This window comes from Ictidomys tridecemlineatus, chromosome 4 (assembly GCF_052094955.1).
Source record: "Ictidomys tridecemlineatus isolate mIctTri1 chromosome 4, mIctTri1.hap1, whole genome shotgun sequence".
Taxonomy (NCBI): Eukaryota; Metazoa; Chordata; class Mammalia; order Rodentia; family Sciuridae; genus Ictidomys; species Ictidomys tridecemlineatus.
In genome coordinates this window covers 85,925,423-85,942,583 of record NC_135480.1, presented here as the reverse complement: position 1 = coordinate 85,942,583, position 17,161 = coordinate 85,925,423, and the positions used below count along the sequence as shown (strand labels likewise).

The window sequence follows — 17,161 nt, the reverse complement described above, 5'->3', positions numbered from 1 at the left end:
TGTACCTCTAGGGGCTGGGATTGTGGCTCAGCAGTAGAGTGCTGGTCTAGCGCAGTGGGACCCAGGTTCGATTCTCAGCACCACATAAAAATAAAGGCGTTGTGTTAAAAAAAAAAAGGTTGCTCTATTATATTTACATTATCTGAGATTTTTTAAAGTATTTATCCAACTGTAATGACAATTAAATATGGAAATGTTTGCTCTTTAAATATCCACCAAGTGATTCCGTTTTCTCTTGACCAGTATAAAGACCATATTTGAATTTATTATGGTAAGTAATAACTTTAAATATATATTTGCCTTTTAAAATGCTTTCTAATCATAAGGAATAAAGTATAAATGCTTATAAATTTATTAAATTTCTATTTATAGAACTGAGTAGCAATACAATTAGCATGTAACCCATCAATTCCACATCTAGTTATATTCCCAAGAAAAAGAAAGTACATGCCCACAGAGAAATGGGTACATAAACTTTCATAGCAGCATTATTCATAATAATCCAAAAAGAGAAAAACTAAAATGCCAATCAGCTGATAAATGGATTTTAAAAAATGTGGTATAGCTATACAACTGAAAAACAGTTGGCAGTAAAAAGGAATAAAGTCCTGATATAAGCTTAGACATGGATGAATCTTGAAAACATGCTATGTAGAAGAACGAAATCACAAGAGGCCATCTATTACATAACTCCATTCATATGAAGAGTCCAGAATATGAAAATCTATAGAAACAGAAATCATGTCAGTAATAATTTCCAAAGGCTAGGGAACAAGGGAAGTGACAGATAATGGGGTTAGGGTCTCTTGTGGCAATAAAAATATTCTAAACTTAGATAGTGATAATGGTGTCACAACTCTGTTAATATATAAAAAACCACTTAATTTTTAAAAAGGTAAATTTTAAGGCAGTAATTATGTCTTAATAAAGTGGTCAAAAAAATGAATGGTATTTTAAAAGAAGACATCCCCATACAATTAAAATAAACCCTTTGAAACTCTATCTTGAAAATATGACATGCAGTGTTCTGTTACAAATAGGAAACAACCTAAATCATTTGTACAATTTCACTTTACTAGCAATAGGTCTTAAATACAAGTCACTTCATAGAATTATCATTGCTGCACATAAAATTTGTAAATGCAAATATCAATTCCTCAAACAAGTCTGCTCCAATCAATCTCATTTTGCTAACTTCACAATGGTTGTCTTCCCAGTTTTAGAATGGTTCCTGTAGGAAGTAGTTAATGACAACCTACAGACCAACCTCTCCAAATATCAGCTGGACACAACTTGTAAGTGCAGTCATTTAATGAACATTTACTAAAAGTGTCTCATATGTAAAGCTCTGTCGTACCAAAAATGCTGTGCCTACGTCTAGGGAAAGAAACAGGAAGATCATAAAGTCGTCCAAATAAAAATGTGATGAAAACCACATTTTTTTTACAAAATCATAAAATATCAGATGAGGAAAGTTCCTTAAAAATTACCTAAAATATTCCATAAAAGCTGGGGTACTCTCATTGCAGGTCATGCTCACAGGCTAAGCGTAGCTTAAGCATCCCCTCTCTTTAGCTAGATTTCATGTTCAGAATATTTGGATAACCTGGGACCAACATACGTCCTGACTGAAGTGCTAACACTGTCTCAAACAAGAAACAAGTGGAAGCCACAACCTGAGGACTTGAAGTGCCAAGCTATGGCACTTAGTCCACAGCTCTCACATCAACATTAAATATACATTTCCTAGGTAAGATGAAGGTTTTGCTTAGAAACAAAGGCCACTTCACATCATTTTAAAATAAATTATGACTGTTATGGTATTTGTAACTCTGATCTAATTTTAATCCCTAGCCTCAACATCAGCTAGAAATGAGAAAAATAACATTTAATATCAAATGCTGTTCTGATTTGGATGTGAGGTGTCCCCTGAAAGCTCACATGTGAAACAATGCAAGAAAATTTGGAAGAGAGGGGCTGAGGTTGTGGCTCAGTGGTTCAGCACTTACCTAGCATGGGTGGTGCCCTGGGTTAGATCCTCAGCACCACATAAAAATAAGTAAACAAAATAAAGGCATTGTATGAAAAAAAGAAAAGAAAAAAAAAGAAAGTTTGGAGGAGAAATGATTGGGTCAGAGCCTTAGCCTAATCAGTGAGCTAATCCCTGATGGGATTAACTGAAGTGGTAGGGTGTGGCTAGAGGGGATAGGAGTTGGGGCTTGGCTTTGGGTATCTGGAGAGTGGAGTTTCTCTCTCTGCTCCCTGATTTGAGCTGCTTTCTTCTGCCACACTCTCTCTCCATGATGTGCAGCCTCACCTGGAGCCCCCTGGAATAAAGCCGGCCCTCTATGGATTAAGACCTCTGAAACTATGAGCCCTCAAATAAACTTCTCCTCCTTACAGTTGTTTGGTCAGATTCTATAGTCACAGCAGCGAAAAAGCTGACTAACACAAGCATCATGCAGTTTCACTGTACACACATATGTGAAATATCTAACATCATGACAATACGCATGAGGTGAAGATTACTTGCATATGACATAGTGAAGAAACAAAAACCAGGTGATATGCTTACAGTCACATAGCTCTAGGTGGCACAACCAGGACTGAAGGCACCTCTGACTCCAAATTCCAAGCTGTTCTAAGTCAGGCTGACTATTGTTAATGCTAAACCATCAATGAAACTACTGAGCATTACAATGTTCTAATGACTGAAGACAAACTGTTATTAATGGTGCATGGGTTAGAGTGATAATGCTAAGCTTAGCCAAAGAGCATCCCCTCTCTTTAGCTAGATTTAATGTTCAGAATATTTGGATACCTGGGATTCAACTGAACCAACATATGTCCTGACTGAAGTGTCTCAAACAAGAAACAAGTGGAAGCCACCGCCTGAGGACTTGAAGTGGAAAGGGTATCTTGCAACTGACATCTTGGTTCTGCATCCTCTGCCATCCCCTCTTATCAGTGGGTATCATAAAACATTACTCTCAGCCACCATTAATATTCACAGAATTTCCCTTTCTAATAGAGCAGTCTGAGAAATAAAGGTGATACTGGGAAGAAAAGGATATGCACCAAACAGAATTTAGACTTGACAAACTGGGACAACATCCATCATGGTCACTTACTGGTTTTCCTTGATCTGGGTTATTCAGGATCTGTACTCTCTTTACCAGACCTTGCTTCACTCTCCTTGCTGTCCCAAAAGTCCGGGATCCCTGTCCACTGTTTCCTACCTCCCCCAGCCCCAGGCCAGAGCTCCCTTTAAGCTGACAGATCCACTAAAAAAATTAAAAAATTAAAAAAATATGTTTTCAAAAAATAATATTTTATCTTTAAAACCATCCAAATATTCTCTCCTGGAGAGTCTGACACCAAGTCAATTGTATCACCATCCCTATATCGACTTACTAAAAGGCTCAATTCAATTTTCTCACTGAGTCAAATGAATCCTTCTCTTCAATTCATAACTCAATGTCTTCTTCCCCCAGAATTCCCTCCTACCTCCAGCCCCTCCAAGGGTGTGATCTCTCATTCAAGAGAATTACTATAATACATCTGTGCCCCATAAGAAACACCTAAAAAAGCACTTTTCTAAGCTGTCTGCCTTCCAAATACAGAAACCTATGTGGAAAAAAATCTCCCATCTGCAGAGTTTGGCCTGTTAAATTTTGTGAAACTGCCCAAATAGCGATACTACTTCTGAGAAAGACAAGTTGTGACCACAATTGTAAATAATTTTTATTTTTATAGACCTCTGATCCAAGCAGCAGTAAGTATATCTATCTGTAAACTCTCATAATCTATAAGGCCTATTCATTAATCCCCAAGCCAACCTAATCCTTCCATGGTTCCCAAATCAAAATAAATAAATAGTTATTTGTTTTAGGAAAAGGTAAATCAAAACCATGCCCACATGCCTATCATGTTCTACTAATTAGATTCAGTTTGGGCAACAAGCCTATGTTTTAACATTCAATTAAAGTATTTCCATTTCAATAATTTCTCATTTCCTGGGAATATGGTAATCAAATTCACAACAATCTGTTAAAGTTAAATCACAAAAACAAACTGAAATTATTAAGATTACAATGATGCTACCTAAGCCAAATGAAAATAATGCCAATTTTTATGTTATTATGCATTTTTCCATTGGCCTGTATGAATACAAGAAATATGGGGAAATGTTATTCCAATTTCTGAGTGTGGGACCAGTGGCTTATACCCATGCCATTATAGCTAGTGGCAATGCCAAGACTGGAACAAAGTTCTAACTCCTAGTGCTGTCTGCTCTCCCTTGGATTACCCAGTCCAAAAACCACTGAGTTCCATGCAGAATATAAATCCTACTGAAAGCAATGTTGAAGAGCATATTCGTAGTCATCATTCCCTGACTAATTTACTCCACAGATATTCAAAATCCTCCTCCATGTCATGTGTTTCTTAGTAAAACGTAAATTGGTTGATGTTCAACAATCACTGAACATCTACAATGTTTAAGAATTGATTAAATTCAAATATCCTTGCAACCAGCAGTTTATACTCAAAAAACCAGGTAAGATAATAAAGACACAACTTCTATAACCCAAGGAATGCCTTGAATGACCAGCAACCACCAGAAGCTTAAAGAAACAAGAAGAGTCCTCTCCTAATGACTTCAGAGAGAACGTGCGTGGCCCTGATGAAAGATTTATTTTGAATTTATGGTCTCAAGAATTATGAGAGAAGGGGTAATACTAGGGAATGATAGTGGCCAATTCTATTGTTATATTGTATGCATGTATGAATACATAACAAATCCCACCTTTATGTACAACTATAATGCACCAATAAAAAGTGGGAGAAAAAAAGAATTGGGAAAGAATAAACTTTTGTTGTTTTGTGCTAAGAAAAATTTTATATATATATATATATATATATATATATATATATATATATATATATATATATTAACATATTAATGGAAGCAGATATCAAACCTAAGATATTTTATGTATTGAATTGCTGGAGTAACTGAATGGAAAAGTCTAGGCAGGGTGAAAAATAGAGAAGGGTTAGGTGTCAAATATTTCTACATAAAATGACAAGGTGGATGACGATATAAATGAACAAAAGAGAACAAGCTGGGGGGGAGGAGGATGAAATTTGTTTCTGCCAGATCTGAGTCTGAGATTGCTTGAAGCACATCCGGGTGAGTGTATCTCTCAGGCTGCTGAAAATCTGGCCCAGCGCTCAGGAAAAGGAGGTCAGGGCTAGAACCCTAGGAGCAGATGTTATCACACAAGGAAAGCAAACAGTAAAGGACAAAGAAGAAATCCTTGTGTACCACCAACGTTGAGGAGATGGACAGAAGAAATAAAAGGGAAAAGGAAGAAGAGCTCAGCAACTTTACACATAAGAAAAAACTTCAGTGAGGGAGCTGGACTAGAGGAAACAAAGATTTTACAAAAGGTCATTTGTGGAAAACAGGACTGCCTGTGAACTCCCTTCCTCCTTCCTCTTACGTCATATGCTGACATCATTTTCCCAAATCTTCCCCCAGCCATGCACCCCTTACAAAGTCACCTTGATCAGTCTGGGGATGGAGCTCAGTGATAAAATGCTTGCTTAGCTTGTGTGAGGCCCTGTGTTGGATCCTCAGCATCACAGGAAAAAAAAAAGAAAAGAAAGTCACTTGTATTACTATCGACAATTTTTATTGGGAACTATCCTGCTCAAAATTTTCACAAACTTCTAAAAACAAGTGCAAAGCTCCTCTCATGGTCCTTTGATTCTCTAGTGTCACACACTAACCTTCATAGTGAACAAATAAAGTTTAAGTCCCCAAATCATAACATCTGTTTTCTCAAAGAATTCAAAATTTGCTTGCCCTTGCTATCCCTTCCCACTCCCCACGCAACACCCTATTTTTACGGCCACATTTTTTCATTCAGACATTTTAAGGAGTAAGAAAATTAAATAAATGAAGAAGAGAAAATTCTCATAAGAGCAAAGTAAAATCAATCTACTATATAGCTCCCATTTGGAAAGCGATAATATACTAGCTACACGCTATACAGAATACTCCATTTCTATTAGGGGCTTATCATTCCTGTCCACACACAAACACACACCAGTTTTCTAAATTAAATCGTCACTTTTCCTGTGTACTTAAAGCGAAAACTGGAGCTGGGTCTTTCATTTGGATAAGCTCAAGGGAATGCTATTTGGCATGTCTTTCATAAACTAGCAGGCAGTATGGCTTCTGAGATTTGCAAAATATCACAGAAATTCCACTACTTAGGAATGCATCTGATTCTAAATGAAGGGTTGTCATTATGTGTCTACCCACTTTTTCCCAGACTAAAGCCAAGGTTCAGGGAGAGTACTATTAATGTAGCAAGGTTATGTACAGGCAGCATTTTTCCAATTTTTTTCATATCACCTGACATTGAGAACCAACCAAGGATGCTTCCCTGTCCTTCACACATACACACACACACACAAAAAGACACTCTCTGCTATACCAGATAATCAGCTGAATCCGATAAGCCAGCAACATGAAAATTATCATGTTTTAGCATTTTAAAAATACTATTAGGAATAGAGATTTCTACCACAGAATCTAAATATTGGAACTGAAAAATCCACAATCATTAATACAAAATAACTTACAAAGTGTTAAATATTAGTCTTTTCCTTGTATTTTCCTACCACATTCTACATAAAAATTACAATCTAAGAAATTCTTCTCAAGTACAAATTCAGATCCTAGAAAGGCAGGACTTACTTTTCTTCTATGTATTCTCACCTCTGTGAAAAGGAAAAAAAAAAAAAAAAGACTGGAAAACTAGCAGCCGATTAGCTATCATAGGGTACCTTACTATTCCACAGGTCACTTTTTCTGAAGTAAATTACAAACACAAGATTATATATGTGTGTTTACCACAAAACTTTCCTCAGCATTTTAATTGGATTTTTGATAGCAAATTGGAATAGTGCAGATATTAAAAACAAGTATTCTGATTAACCAAATATTTCAAGTAGCTATAATCCTAGAAGAAGGATCCATATGACCAGAAACATCCAGTTTAAATTCAGATAGCCAAAACCAAAACTGTTAGAATAATTACATTTCTATGGACTATCCTGTTATCATCTTGCCCCTTTTCTCTGCTTCAAGGGCCAATAAGATGAACAAATATTATGCAAGTTTTTATACATACACAAAAAATCAGTCACTGTAACTCAACTATATGGCAGCTGCAAAAGATGAAATGCAGGTTATGTGACCTAAACAGCCAGGTGTTCAGCAACTGGTTTTAATTTTCAGAAGGAAAATCAGCAAGAAACAGCCCTTAGCTGTGAGGCCAATTCACTGGGGATACACCATAAGGATTATTAGATGCTGGGCATAGGTTCAGCAGGCTGCAGGAAAAGAGAAAACTGGCAGAGTTAGAAGCTGAAACTGGTGGGTGGCAGGTGGGAATATGGGATATGGCACCTGCCTACAAACCTTAAATGGGCAGAAATTGCAATCCAGACAGCAAGGATAGCCGTGGCCAGAACATGTGGCAATCACTACTCTGGCAAGAAATAACATTCATGAAAGAGATTCAAGGCTATTTAGCCCCCCTTCCCTTCACCCTTTTCTATCTGTCCATCATAAATGTTTCATTGTTGTACAACATTCACTCAGTGCAGTTTAATAATCTGATTTTTTTTTAATTTTCTTTAATATACACAAATTATCTTAAGATACTGTACTATGTTTATTTTTTATTTTATTTTTTTAAAGAGAGAGTGAGAGAGGGGAGAGAGAGAGAGAGAGAGAGAGAGAGAGAGAATTTTTTTTAATATTTATTTTTTAGTTCTCGGCGGACACAACATCTTTGTTGGTATGTGGTGCTGAGGATCGAACCCGGGCCGCACGCATGCCAGGCGAGCGCGCTACCGCTTGAGCCACATCTCCAGCCCAATAATCTGATTTTTAAATCTAATATTTCTGTTTATATATGTAGAGGGAAAAATGTGCCACTCTCTATATATGTATTTCTTTAAGAGACTTGTACTGGACACCAAAGCAATACTAAATGTAGTCTTTATTATTTTTAAATTATATAATCTTATACATCATCGTTTACACAATTAACACTGTTTTATAAGAAATGTTAAGAATTGAAAGGATGTTTGTTAAACAGCTCCATCATAACTATAATAGAAGGCAGTACATAACGTTGCTAGCCTCCTCGTCTACTAGACAGGTAACCATTTTCTGTTCCCACAGCAACACATTTTCTGACCTCCTAACCCAGAGGAGCCTTTCAATTACTACCTGCTGAAAAGGAAATCCAGGAGAAATAAAGATACTATTAAAGGGCACCTATTAAGCTTATATAGAGCACAAAAAGAGGTAGACTGAAGTAATCAGCCAGCCCAATTTAATTCCACTCTGATGAGAGTCAAGGCTCCCATTTAAATTAACACAAGTATAACTGCTTTTACTTCTAACATGGCACTGAAACAGAATCCTAAAGCACCACATTCCTAATCCACCAGCTCCTAAAATTAATTACAGTTCATTTGAAAGATAGTTACTTCTGCTCATTTAACTCAAATTCTAATGACTATAAGCACCAAATGAGTGGTTGGAGTAATTACACACATGCACCTTTGATTAGACTGCCCAACCAAATGAGCAAAACAACCTCAGTGGTCTAAGGAGCAGTGAAGTAGCTCTCTCAGAAGTAAAAAGAATCTACATTGAGTTCCACTTAGACTAAATAAATCCTATGTACAAACTTAAATACCAGAAATAGCCTAAAATAACAGTTCTCACTAACAGCTGAAGGATGACCAAGTAAAGAGAAAACTATGGGAAGAGCTTGGCATGATGGCACACACTTGTAATCCCAGTGACTCAGGAGGCTGAGGCAGGAGGAACACAAGTTCAAGGTAGCTTGGACAACTTAAGGAGACCATGTCTCAAAAGAAACAAATGAAAAGGGTGGGAACAAGGCACACTGGTGAACACCTGTAATCCCAGTGGCTCTGGAGGCTGAGACAGGGTGATCACAAGTTCAAAGACAGCCTCAGCCATTTAGCGATGCCCAAGGCAGCTTAGTAAAACCCTGTCGCAAAATAAAAATAAAATAAAATAAAAAGGGCTGGAGATGTGACTCTGTGGTACAGCACCCCTGGATTCAATCCCCAGTACCACAAAAACAGAAAATGAATCAATTATGTTCCTATATACCAGTGATGAATCAGCTGAAGAAAAATCAGGAAAATTATTCCACTCACAGTAGACTCAAAAAAATTTGTTTTGAGAATCAATCTAACAAAAGAGATGAAAGACCTCGAAAGTGAAAACTACAGAACACTAAAATAATAAAAGGAAGAAGACCTTAGAAAATGAAAAAAAAACTTTCTATGTTCTTAGATAGGCAGAATCAATAGTGTCAAAATGGCCATAATACCAAAAGTGCTATACAGATTTAATGCAATTCTTATTAAAATTCCAATGATGTTCTTCATAGAAATAAAAAAAAATCAGTCATGAAATTCATGTGGGAAAAATAAGAGACCCAGAATAGCCAAAGTAATCCTTAGCAAGAAAAGTGATGGAGAAGGCATCACAACACCACACCTTAAATTATACTACAGAGCTATGATAACAAAAATGACATGGTGTTGGCACAAAAATAGAATTAAAGACCAATGGAACAGAATAAAAGACCAACCCACATAAATGATTACCTCATACTAGACAAAAGACAGCCTCTTTAACAAATGGTGCTGGGAAAACTGGAAATCCATATATAGTAGTTTGAAATTAAACCCCTGTATCTTGCCCTGCACAAAACTCAATTCAAAGTGGATTAAGGACCTAGGAATGAGACCAAGAGACCCTGCTCATACTAAAAGAAAAAGTAGGCCCAATTCTGTATCATATTGGCTCAGGAACCAAATTCCTCTTCAAGACTCTTAAAGTTCAAGAAATCAAATCAAGAATCAATAAATAGGGGCTGGAGTTGTGGCTCAGTGGTAGAGTGCTTGCCTAGCATACTTGAGGCACTGGGTTCATTCCCCAGCACACAATGAAAATAAATATGCAAAATAAAGGTACTAAAAAATGACATTATGTCTAAAAAAATGAATCAATAAATGGAATGGAATCAAACTAAAACAACCAATAACATGAACAGAGAGTCTACAGAATAGGAGAAAATCTTTACCACTGGCACCTCAGATAGAGCATTAATCTCCAGGATATACAAATAACTCAAAAAACTTAACACCAAAAAAAACCCCAAATAACCCAATCAATAATGGGCAAAGGAACTGAACAGGCATTTCACAGAAGAATAAATATGAATGGCCAACAAATATATGAAAAAATGTTCAACATCTCTAGCAATTAGATAAACATAAAATGCAAATTAAAACTACACTGAGATTTTAACTCACTCCATTCATAATGGCAATTATCAATAATATAAATAACAATAAATATTGGCAAGGATGTAGGGAAAAAGGTCCACTCATACCCTGCTAGTGGAACTGCATATTGGTACCACCACTCTGGGAAAGAAGTATGGAGATTCCTTTGAAAACCTGCAATGGAACCACCATTTGACCCAGTTATCCTACTCCTCAGCTTATACCCAAAGGACTTAAAATCAATATACTACAGTGACTCAGCCTCATCAATGTTTATAGCAGCTCAATTCACAATAGGCAAGCTCTAGAACCAACCTAGGTGCCCTTCAACAGATAAATGGATAAAGAAAATGTGGTATATATACATAATGGAATATTACTCGACTATAAAGAAGAATGAAATTATGCCATCCCCCAGTAAATAAATAGAATTGGAGAATATCATGCTAAGTGAAATAAGCCAATTCAAAAAAACTGAAGGTCAAATGTTCTCTCTGATATGTGGATGATAACCCATAGCAAAGGAGTGTAAGAAGGAAAAATATTGAAGTTCATTGGATTAGACAAAGAGGAATGAAGGGAAGCATTGGGGGATGGGAATAGGAAAGACAGTAGAATGAATCAGACATAACTTTTCTATGCTCATATAAGAATACACGACCAGTGTAACTCCACATCATTTTCAACCACAAGAATGGAATCAAAACTGTAATGGCTGCTCCCTATGTATGTATAATATGCCAAAATACACACTCTACTGTTATGTATATCTAAAACCAACAAATTAATCAATTAATTTTTAAAAAGGAATTATGGAAAGTTTTTCTTACTTTTTGTTTTTCTCCTCTTTTTTTCTCAACTACTTCCCATGCCACCCAAACTTCTGGTAGCAAAGAGGGCCCTGAGAGTACACCAGAGACTGGCTTAAAGTAAAACACCAGGAGCAACAAGGCCAGGGTGAGTTTGTGAACCAGCAGACGCAAGATGGGGGTGCTTCACCCTTTTTAAGACATTTCAATGTAGTTGTATGCACTTAGGGTTTTCTCTTCCTATAAACACTTACCTAACCCCCAGATCACAAGTGCATCAGAGCAGTGTACTTCATATTGAGGTCTGTGGCCACAGAAGGTGACACCTTTAGGAAAAACTGCTTGCTCCTGACAATGTTCTTATTAACTGTATATTCTACATCATCCACTTATTATCAACAAACCAATGGAATAGATGCCCTCCTTGTTTGTTTCATGGCTCACTAGTGCTAGGAACTTCAGCTTCCAGAACAGAAGCAGTGTGACCAATAAATAAATAAAGCCTGTGATGGAAGGCCTTTTGACAGGACTAGAAGATTCAGAAGCAGTGCAGGTTCTACCAGTAAAAATAGTGAGAAAATGAAATGACAACACATAAGGTATTATCAGCAATCTCTGTGTGAGAGGAAAATTTGTTTCAGCAAAACATCCATTAGATTAATTAAATGTAGTTGACAAATTTTGTATTGGTTTCTTGATGTTAACTGCATTAAACTTGTAGACTAATTTGCTCTTAAGATAGTATGACTGTCATACACAGAGGTAGAGTTTCATGCTTGTGTATATTTAATTAACTATCATAATAGACAATTAAATCTGTATTACAGTCCTTTAACTGGTTTTTTTCCTTTAAAAGAACTCCAAACATACAGGTTTGAGAAATTCTAACTTCAAGGCAGACCAAACAGCTGGCCAGTCCCAGCTTAAGGCAACAAGAGGAAAGGAAGAAGGGCTGGCCAGGATGCTGCAAGGCAGGGTAGAAGACTGCTCTCCTCACAAGGTCAGTTCTGTCTATGGTGCTACTTCAAGAGACACAGAGGACTGGTTCCAGAAGCCACATGGATGTCAAAATCCCAGGGTTAGCTTAAGTCCCTTGTATAAATGGAGTAGTATTTGCACAAAATCTATGCACTTCCACCCATACACTCTAAATCACCCTGACTGCTTAAGGTACCTACTAAAATATAAATGTTACATAAATAGTTGCTATACTGTACTGCTTGGAGAAAATAGAAAAAGTCCGTATATGCAGTCTTATCCTGTTTTCTCGTCTTTTTTTTTTTTTTTCTGAATATTTTCAACCCATGGCTGGTTGAATCTGCAGATTGGGAATTCACAGATATAGAGGTCTACAGATTTTCAATTAATTTTAATTGACAGAAATGGTATGCATTGAAATGGTACATATTACATTTGGTATATGTATACATTGTAGAATGGCTGATGTGAATTAACTCACAATTGTCATTTTTGTAGTTAGAAAACTTAAAATCAAAAATCACTTAGAAATTTCTAATTCTCTCTATCCCTCCCCCTGATTTTTTTTTTCAGGGAGTCTGTGTATTCTTCTAAGAACAACATCTTATAGATGATTCTTTCAATTCAAAAGTATAAAGATAAAGGGAAATGACAGGAGAGCAATTTTTAGATATTTCTTTGTTGTGATCCTTAAAAGAAGAAAATTAAGAAGTAAAAACAACCTATAATTTCACAGTTCAAATTTTAAGTCTGGAACCTAACAAAGGAATAAAACTCAAAGAATAACATTTGAGGAAAAGTGTGGAGATTTTGAGTCATACTTCATGAACTAAGCTTGATCCACAGATATCAAGAATATTCCCAAATATTTCTCACAAAATATCTAAATGGTATGTGATAAAATTAACAAATAATTCTAGTGGTAAAAATTCTATAGATGTTTTCCTCATTTTGCAGGGAAAATAGGACTCAATTTATTTTCCAACACACAGCACTTGGACAGCACCCGAATTTAAACTCAAGTCTAGGTCATAATACTGAACTATCATTCTTTTTCTTAGAGTAGATGGACACATGGAATATAACAATTTATTCATTGTTGAAAAAATATTAAGTATCTTACGGTATTTTAAAATGGAATCCTGAAGTTTAGGACAGATCATCTAGTTCCATTTATGATATCCTTTCTAAATAAATCTAAATCCTTAGTCATAGATCAAGCAGCATATGTGACTTCTAGTGGAACAGTCAGTCATCCTTGCATTAATCAAACCCTCATCAGAAATTATTAACAAGGAGAGAAATAATAAGACATTAATGATTGTCAGCTAAGCAAGGTTACCTTCATTAGGAAATCATTAGTTACCAATGAAACAACAAAATCAAAAAAGAAAGGGATAACGAAAATCCCTACTGAAAAAGCTGGTATAAAATTAGGGAAGGCCTCCTCAGGCAGGAAGAAAAACAGGAGGGACAGGACTTGGGGAGAGAGTGCTTCCTTAATGTACCTGGGATAGGACTAAGCAGGTCTCAAATCCTTTAGACACTTATCCAATCAGCTTCAGAGAGTAAGCATTTAGCAGCTGCAGGCTGGCCTCAAGCATCCTCCCTAAGGTGGTTTGGTGGGAAAAAAAAGCAGTGCTATCATGTGACTTCAGGATTCCTTTGCTCTAAAACTTCCCATTTTGCAGCTGATGCTGGGAATTCTTTTTACAAAGAATAAAATATTTCCCTTCCACAATGAAAACAGTAATAATCAAACGTTAGTTAGAGTACATATTCTCACAAAGCTAAGAAACCTACAAAGACAGTGGGTTGTATATTTAAGTGCATGAGGCCAAATTAATAAGGCTAGGTCTATCAAGAAGCTTACATTCTCATGGTATCTTATAAATGAAAGAGCATAGCTATAAAGATGGGAATCACCTGATTTTTTACAAAGCCAGATTCAAGAATCACAACAAAGTATGTAACATCACAAGTAAAATAATGTATACGTCAGAGCATTTATCATAGCTATGTAAGCATTTTCAACTTTCAAAACACTGAAGTTAATCTCATACAGAGTGGAGGGAAAATATAGAACATCTGGCAGCTTCAGCAAGAATCAGTCCCACACTTAGTGCTTGAGATAGGGACGCTCTTTTTGAAGAAGCATCATGCTCTCTAACATGAAAGAGACTTCAATGCGGATTCACAAACCAGAGGAAGGAAAGTTCACATGTGTGTCTATGCAACATACAAAGAACTGCTAATAAACTTTATTTCTCACACATCACTGTAAACACCATTACTGTAGCAGCCTCAAATTTAGAAACTAAGCAAATACGGACATAAAACAAGTTTTCTTTACCCTGGTTAAACAGCACAAGTGGAAAGTAAATGTTTTAGCATTTGGGATGGTTAAAACAAAAAGATTTAGGGAACACATAAATCTCAAGACATCTCTCTAAGCCCTATTCTTACTAATAATACATGTTTCAAATACAGATCAGAGGCTAAGTATCTCAGTTTCAGGCACACACACATCTGCATCATGTTGCTGACCTTGCACTGACATAAACAAAGACGCTGTCCCTCTATCTGTCTTTGGGAATACTTGATCGCCCAAAGGTTGCTCCACCTGGTGAAAATACCTCATTCATCCAGCCATCAGAGGCCAAAGATTCCAGGGTTTCATTTCAGAAACTAAAGTGCTCAAAAACTTCCATTAAGACACAAATATGAGACCAGGAGCCATGGCCTTCGCCAGTTATCCCAGCAGCTGGGCAGACTGAGGCAGGAGGATCAAGAGTCCAAAGCCAGCCTCAGCAAAAGTAAGCCGCTAAGCAACTCAGTGAGACCCTGTCTCTAAACAAAAATATAAAATAGAGCTGGGGACGTAGCTCAGTGGTCTAGTGCCCCTGAATTCATTCCCAGGTACTCCCCCTACCCCGCCAAAAAAAAATGCAAATATGTCCTGGGAAAGGTAATTAAGCCTTATCATTAGTCACTCAATTCCTTGTATGGGATGCAAAGTATAAAAAGTTTCAGATTAACTTTTTAGTCTTAGTAATTGAACGTGAAGTTCCAAAGCAGGAAAGAAGAAAATAAAATGCTGTCAGGAGGTATAAGGGTGGGAGGCTGGAGAAGCCCTGAGGGTAGTTACATTCCTCGGAAGTTCTGATTGACCTTTAGCCCCTGAACTCTCACCCTCAAGGCTCTACCAACACCACACACAATGTAAACCAGAACTAAATGAGCACAGGAAACTTGCAAAGGATTTAAACCCACTGGTGCCATACTAACTTTGATCATCTTACTAAATAGCAAAACTCAAATATGTAATTTTTTAAAAGCCGACTCAATGACTGTGGCCAGGGACAAGCTATTTACGTATATGAAAAATTGATAATTGTCTTTGAAAATAAGACTAGCTTAAGTTCATCTTTAAAAATGTTCTTGACCCCCTCCCTCTTAAGGAATTTTTTAAAAGTGTTCAAACTAGGCACATACACACACACACACAAAAAAAAAAATACAAGGAAAGTAAAAGCCCCCAACAACTTTCCAGCGGTGTGATGAGAAAGGTGACTTTGAATGACTTTCCTTAGGATATACTCCGTGTCCCTTAGGAAACTTTCCCTTCTCGGCAGACATGAAAGTAAATAAGAACACCTAAGAACAAACTTTGTTGGCCACCAGCAGGGGAGCTCTTCAGCTTTTGTCCCCAAATCCATTCAAACAAAAGAAGCTCCGTCTCCTCCAACCCAACCCTCGGACCCACACCCGGCGGGGACTCTCCAGATCCTGGCGCGCTCCCTTCCCTCCCAAGCCGGTCTCCAACTTACTCCTCAGCGCCCCAATAAGCAAAGAGCCGTCCTTAATGAGCTCTTTGATGAACTTGTTGGTTCGCTCCAACTCAATCTCGTGACATTGCAGTCGCTCCCTGAAGTCCGGACTGTCCAAGTAGGAATCGCTGAACTCCAGAGTGGGTAGCCCCATGGCACAAGCAATGCCAGCTGCGGCTGAGGGCACGTCGGGGCCGGCGGTCAGGGTAGGGACAGCCGGCGACCGCAGCCGGCGCTGGGGACGCGCGATCGCGGAGAACGCGCCGGGACGCAAGGGGACGGCGCGGAGGAAACGGGCCCCGCGCGCCGAGCCGCCTGCGCCGGGCTAGTCTTCCTCCCCAGAAGCAAGGCGAACGCAGGGGCGGGCGGCTGGCCAAGGCGCGGGTCTGCTCAGGTCGTTGTCATCGGGGCGCATCGTCGCTCAGAGTACTAGGGTGGAGAGGCTCCGGGCCGCAGCCGGGGCAGTAAAGTTTCTCCCACGGCGCGCAGACACTTCCGGCAGCTCCACTCCCGTACTCTCTTGACAGTCGTTGGCGCTGTGAGCCCGAAGCGCCCGGCGGCAAGTCCGGCAGGACAGGGGAAACCCTCCCCCTCCACGAACGCAGGCTCAGTCAGAGAGCTTGCAAATCGGGCCTGGGCTCCGAGACCCTCCTCCCCGTCGCCGCACTCCCACTCCGCCCCCCACCCGCCCATTTACCCTCTTGCCCCCGCCCACCCTCCCGCACTTTGCTCAGGGCTCCCAGCATTGCAGTGGCCAAACAACTCCTGCCTATGCCCCAGGCATTAACCCTGTGCCCTCCTGGGCGCCTGTCTCCACTGGCCCAGGGTGACACCGAGATCCTGCACTCCACAAAGAATCTCCAACTCCTAAAATACATGTCTATCACTTCTCTCCTTCATCCACTCCTTAGAATGCCTGGGTGAGAAACCAATGTTAACTTTCCCCAAAGTTTGAATATTTGGAAGACCCTACTTATAGCGTTAGTTTATATTTACTTGATACTTCCCCCACTGCATGCATACAAATTGCAAGTTGAGACTTGTCTCTTTCCCACCCCTCAATTTCATCAATCCAGACTAATGTAATAGTATTTTTTTTTCTCAGTTGCTGGGAAGATT

The 17,161-nt window shown here is 38.3% G+C and overlaps 1 protein-coding gene across 4 annotated transcripts in view; it reads right to left on the bottom strand.

Annotated features, from left to right (window-relative positions):
• The window catches only part of Arhgap42 (Rho GTPase activating protein 42), a 256,075-nt gene extending 239,366 nt beyond the window's left edge, over nucleotides 1-16,709 (bottom strand). For all 4 annotated transcript variants that reach the window (XR_013437853.1, XM_078046909.1, XM_078046910.1 and 1 more), the window contains exon 1: nucleotides 16,043-16,709. Coding sequence is in view for 3 of the 4 variants with exons in the window: in XM_078046909.1 (XP_077903035.1) it covers nucleotides 16,043-16,196 (154 nt within the window). In the remaining variant the exon portion in view is untranslated. The remainder of the gene's footprint in view (nucleotides 1-16,042) is intronic.
• Between the last annotated feature and the right edge of the window lie 452 nt (nucleotides 16,710-17,161).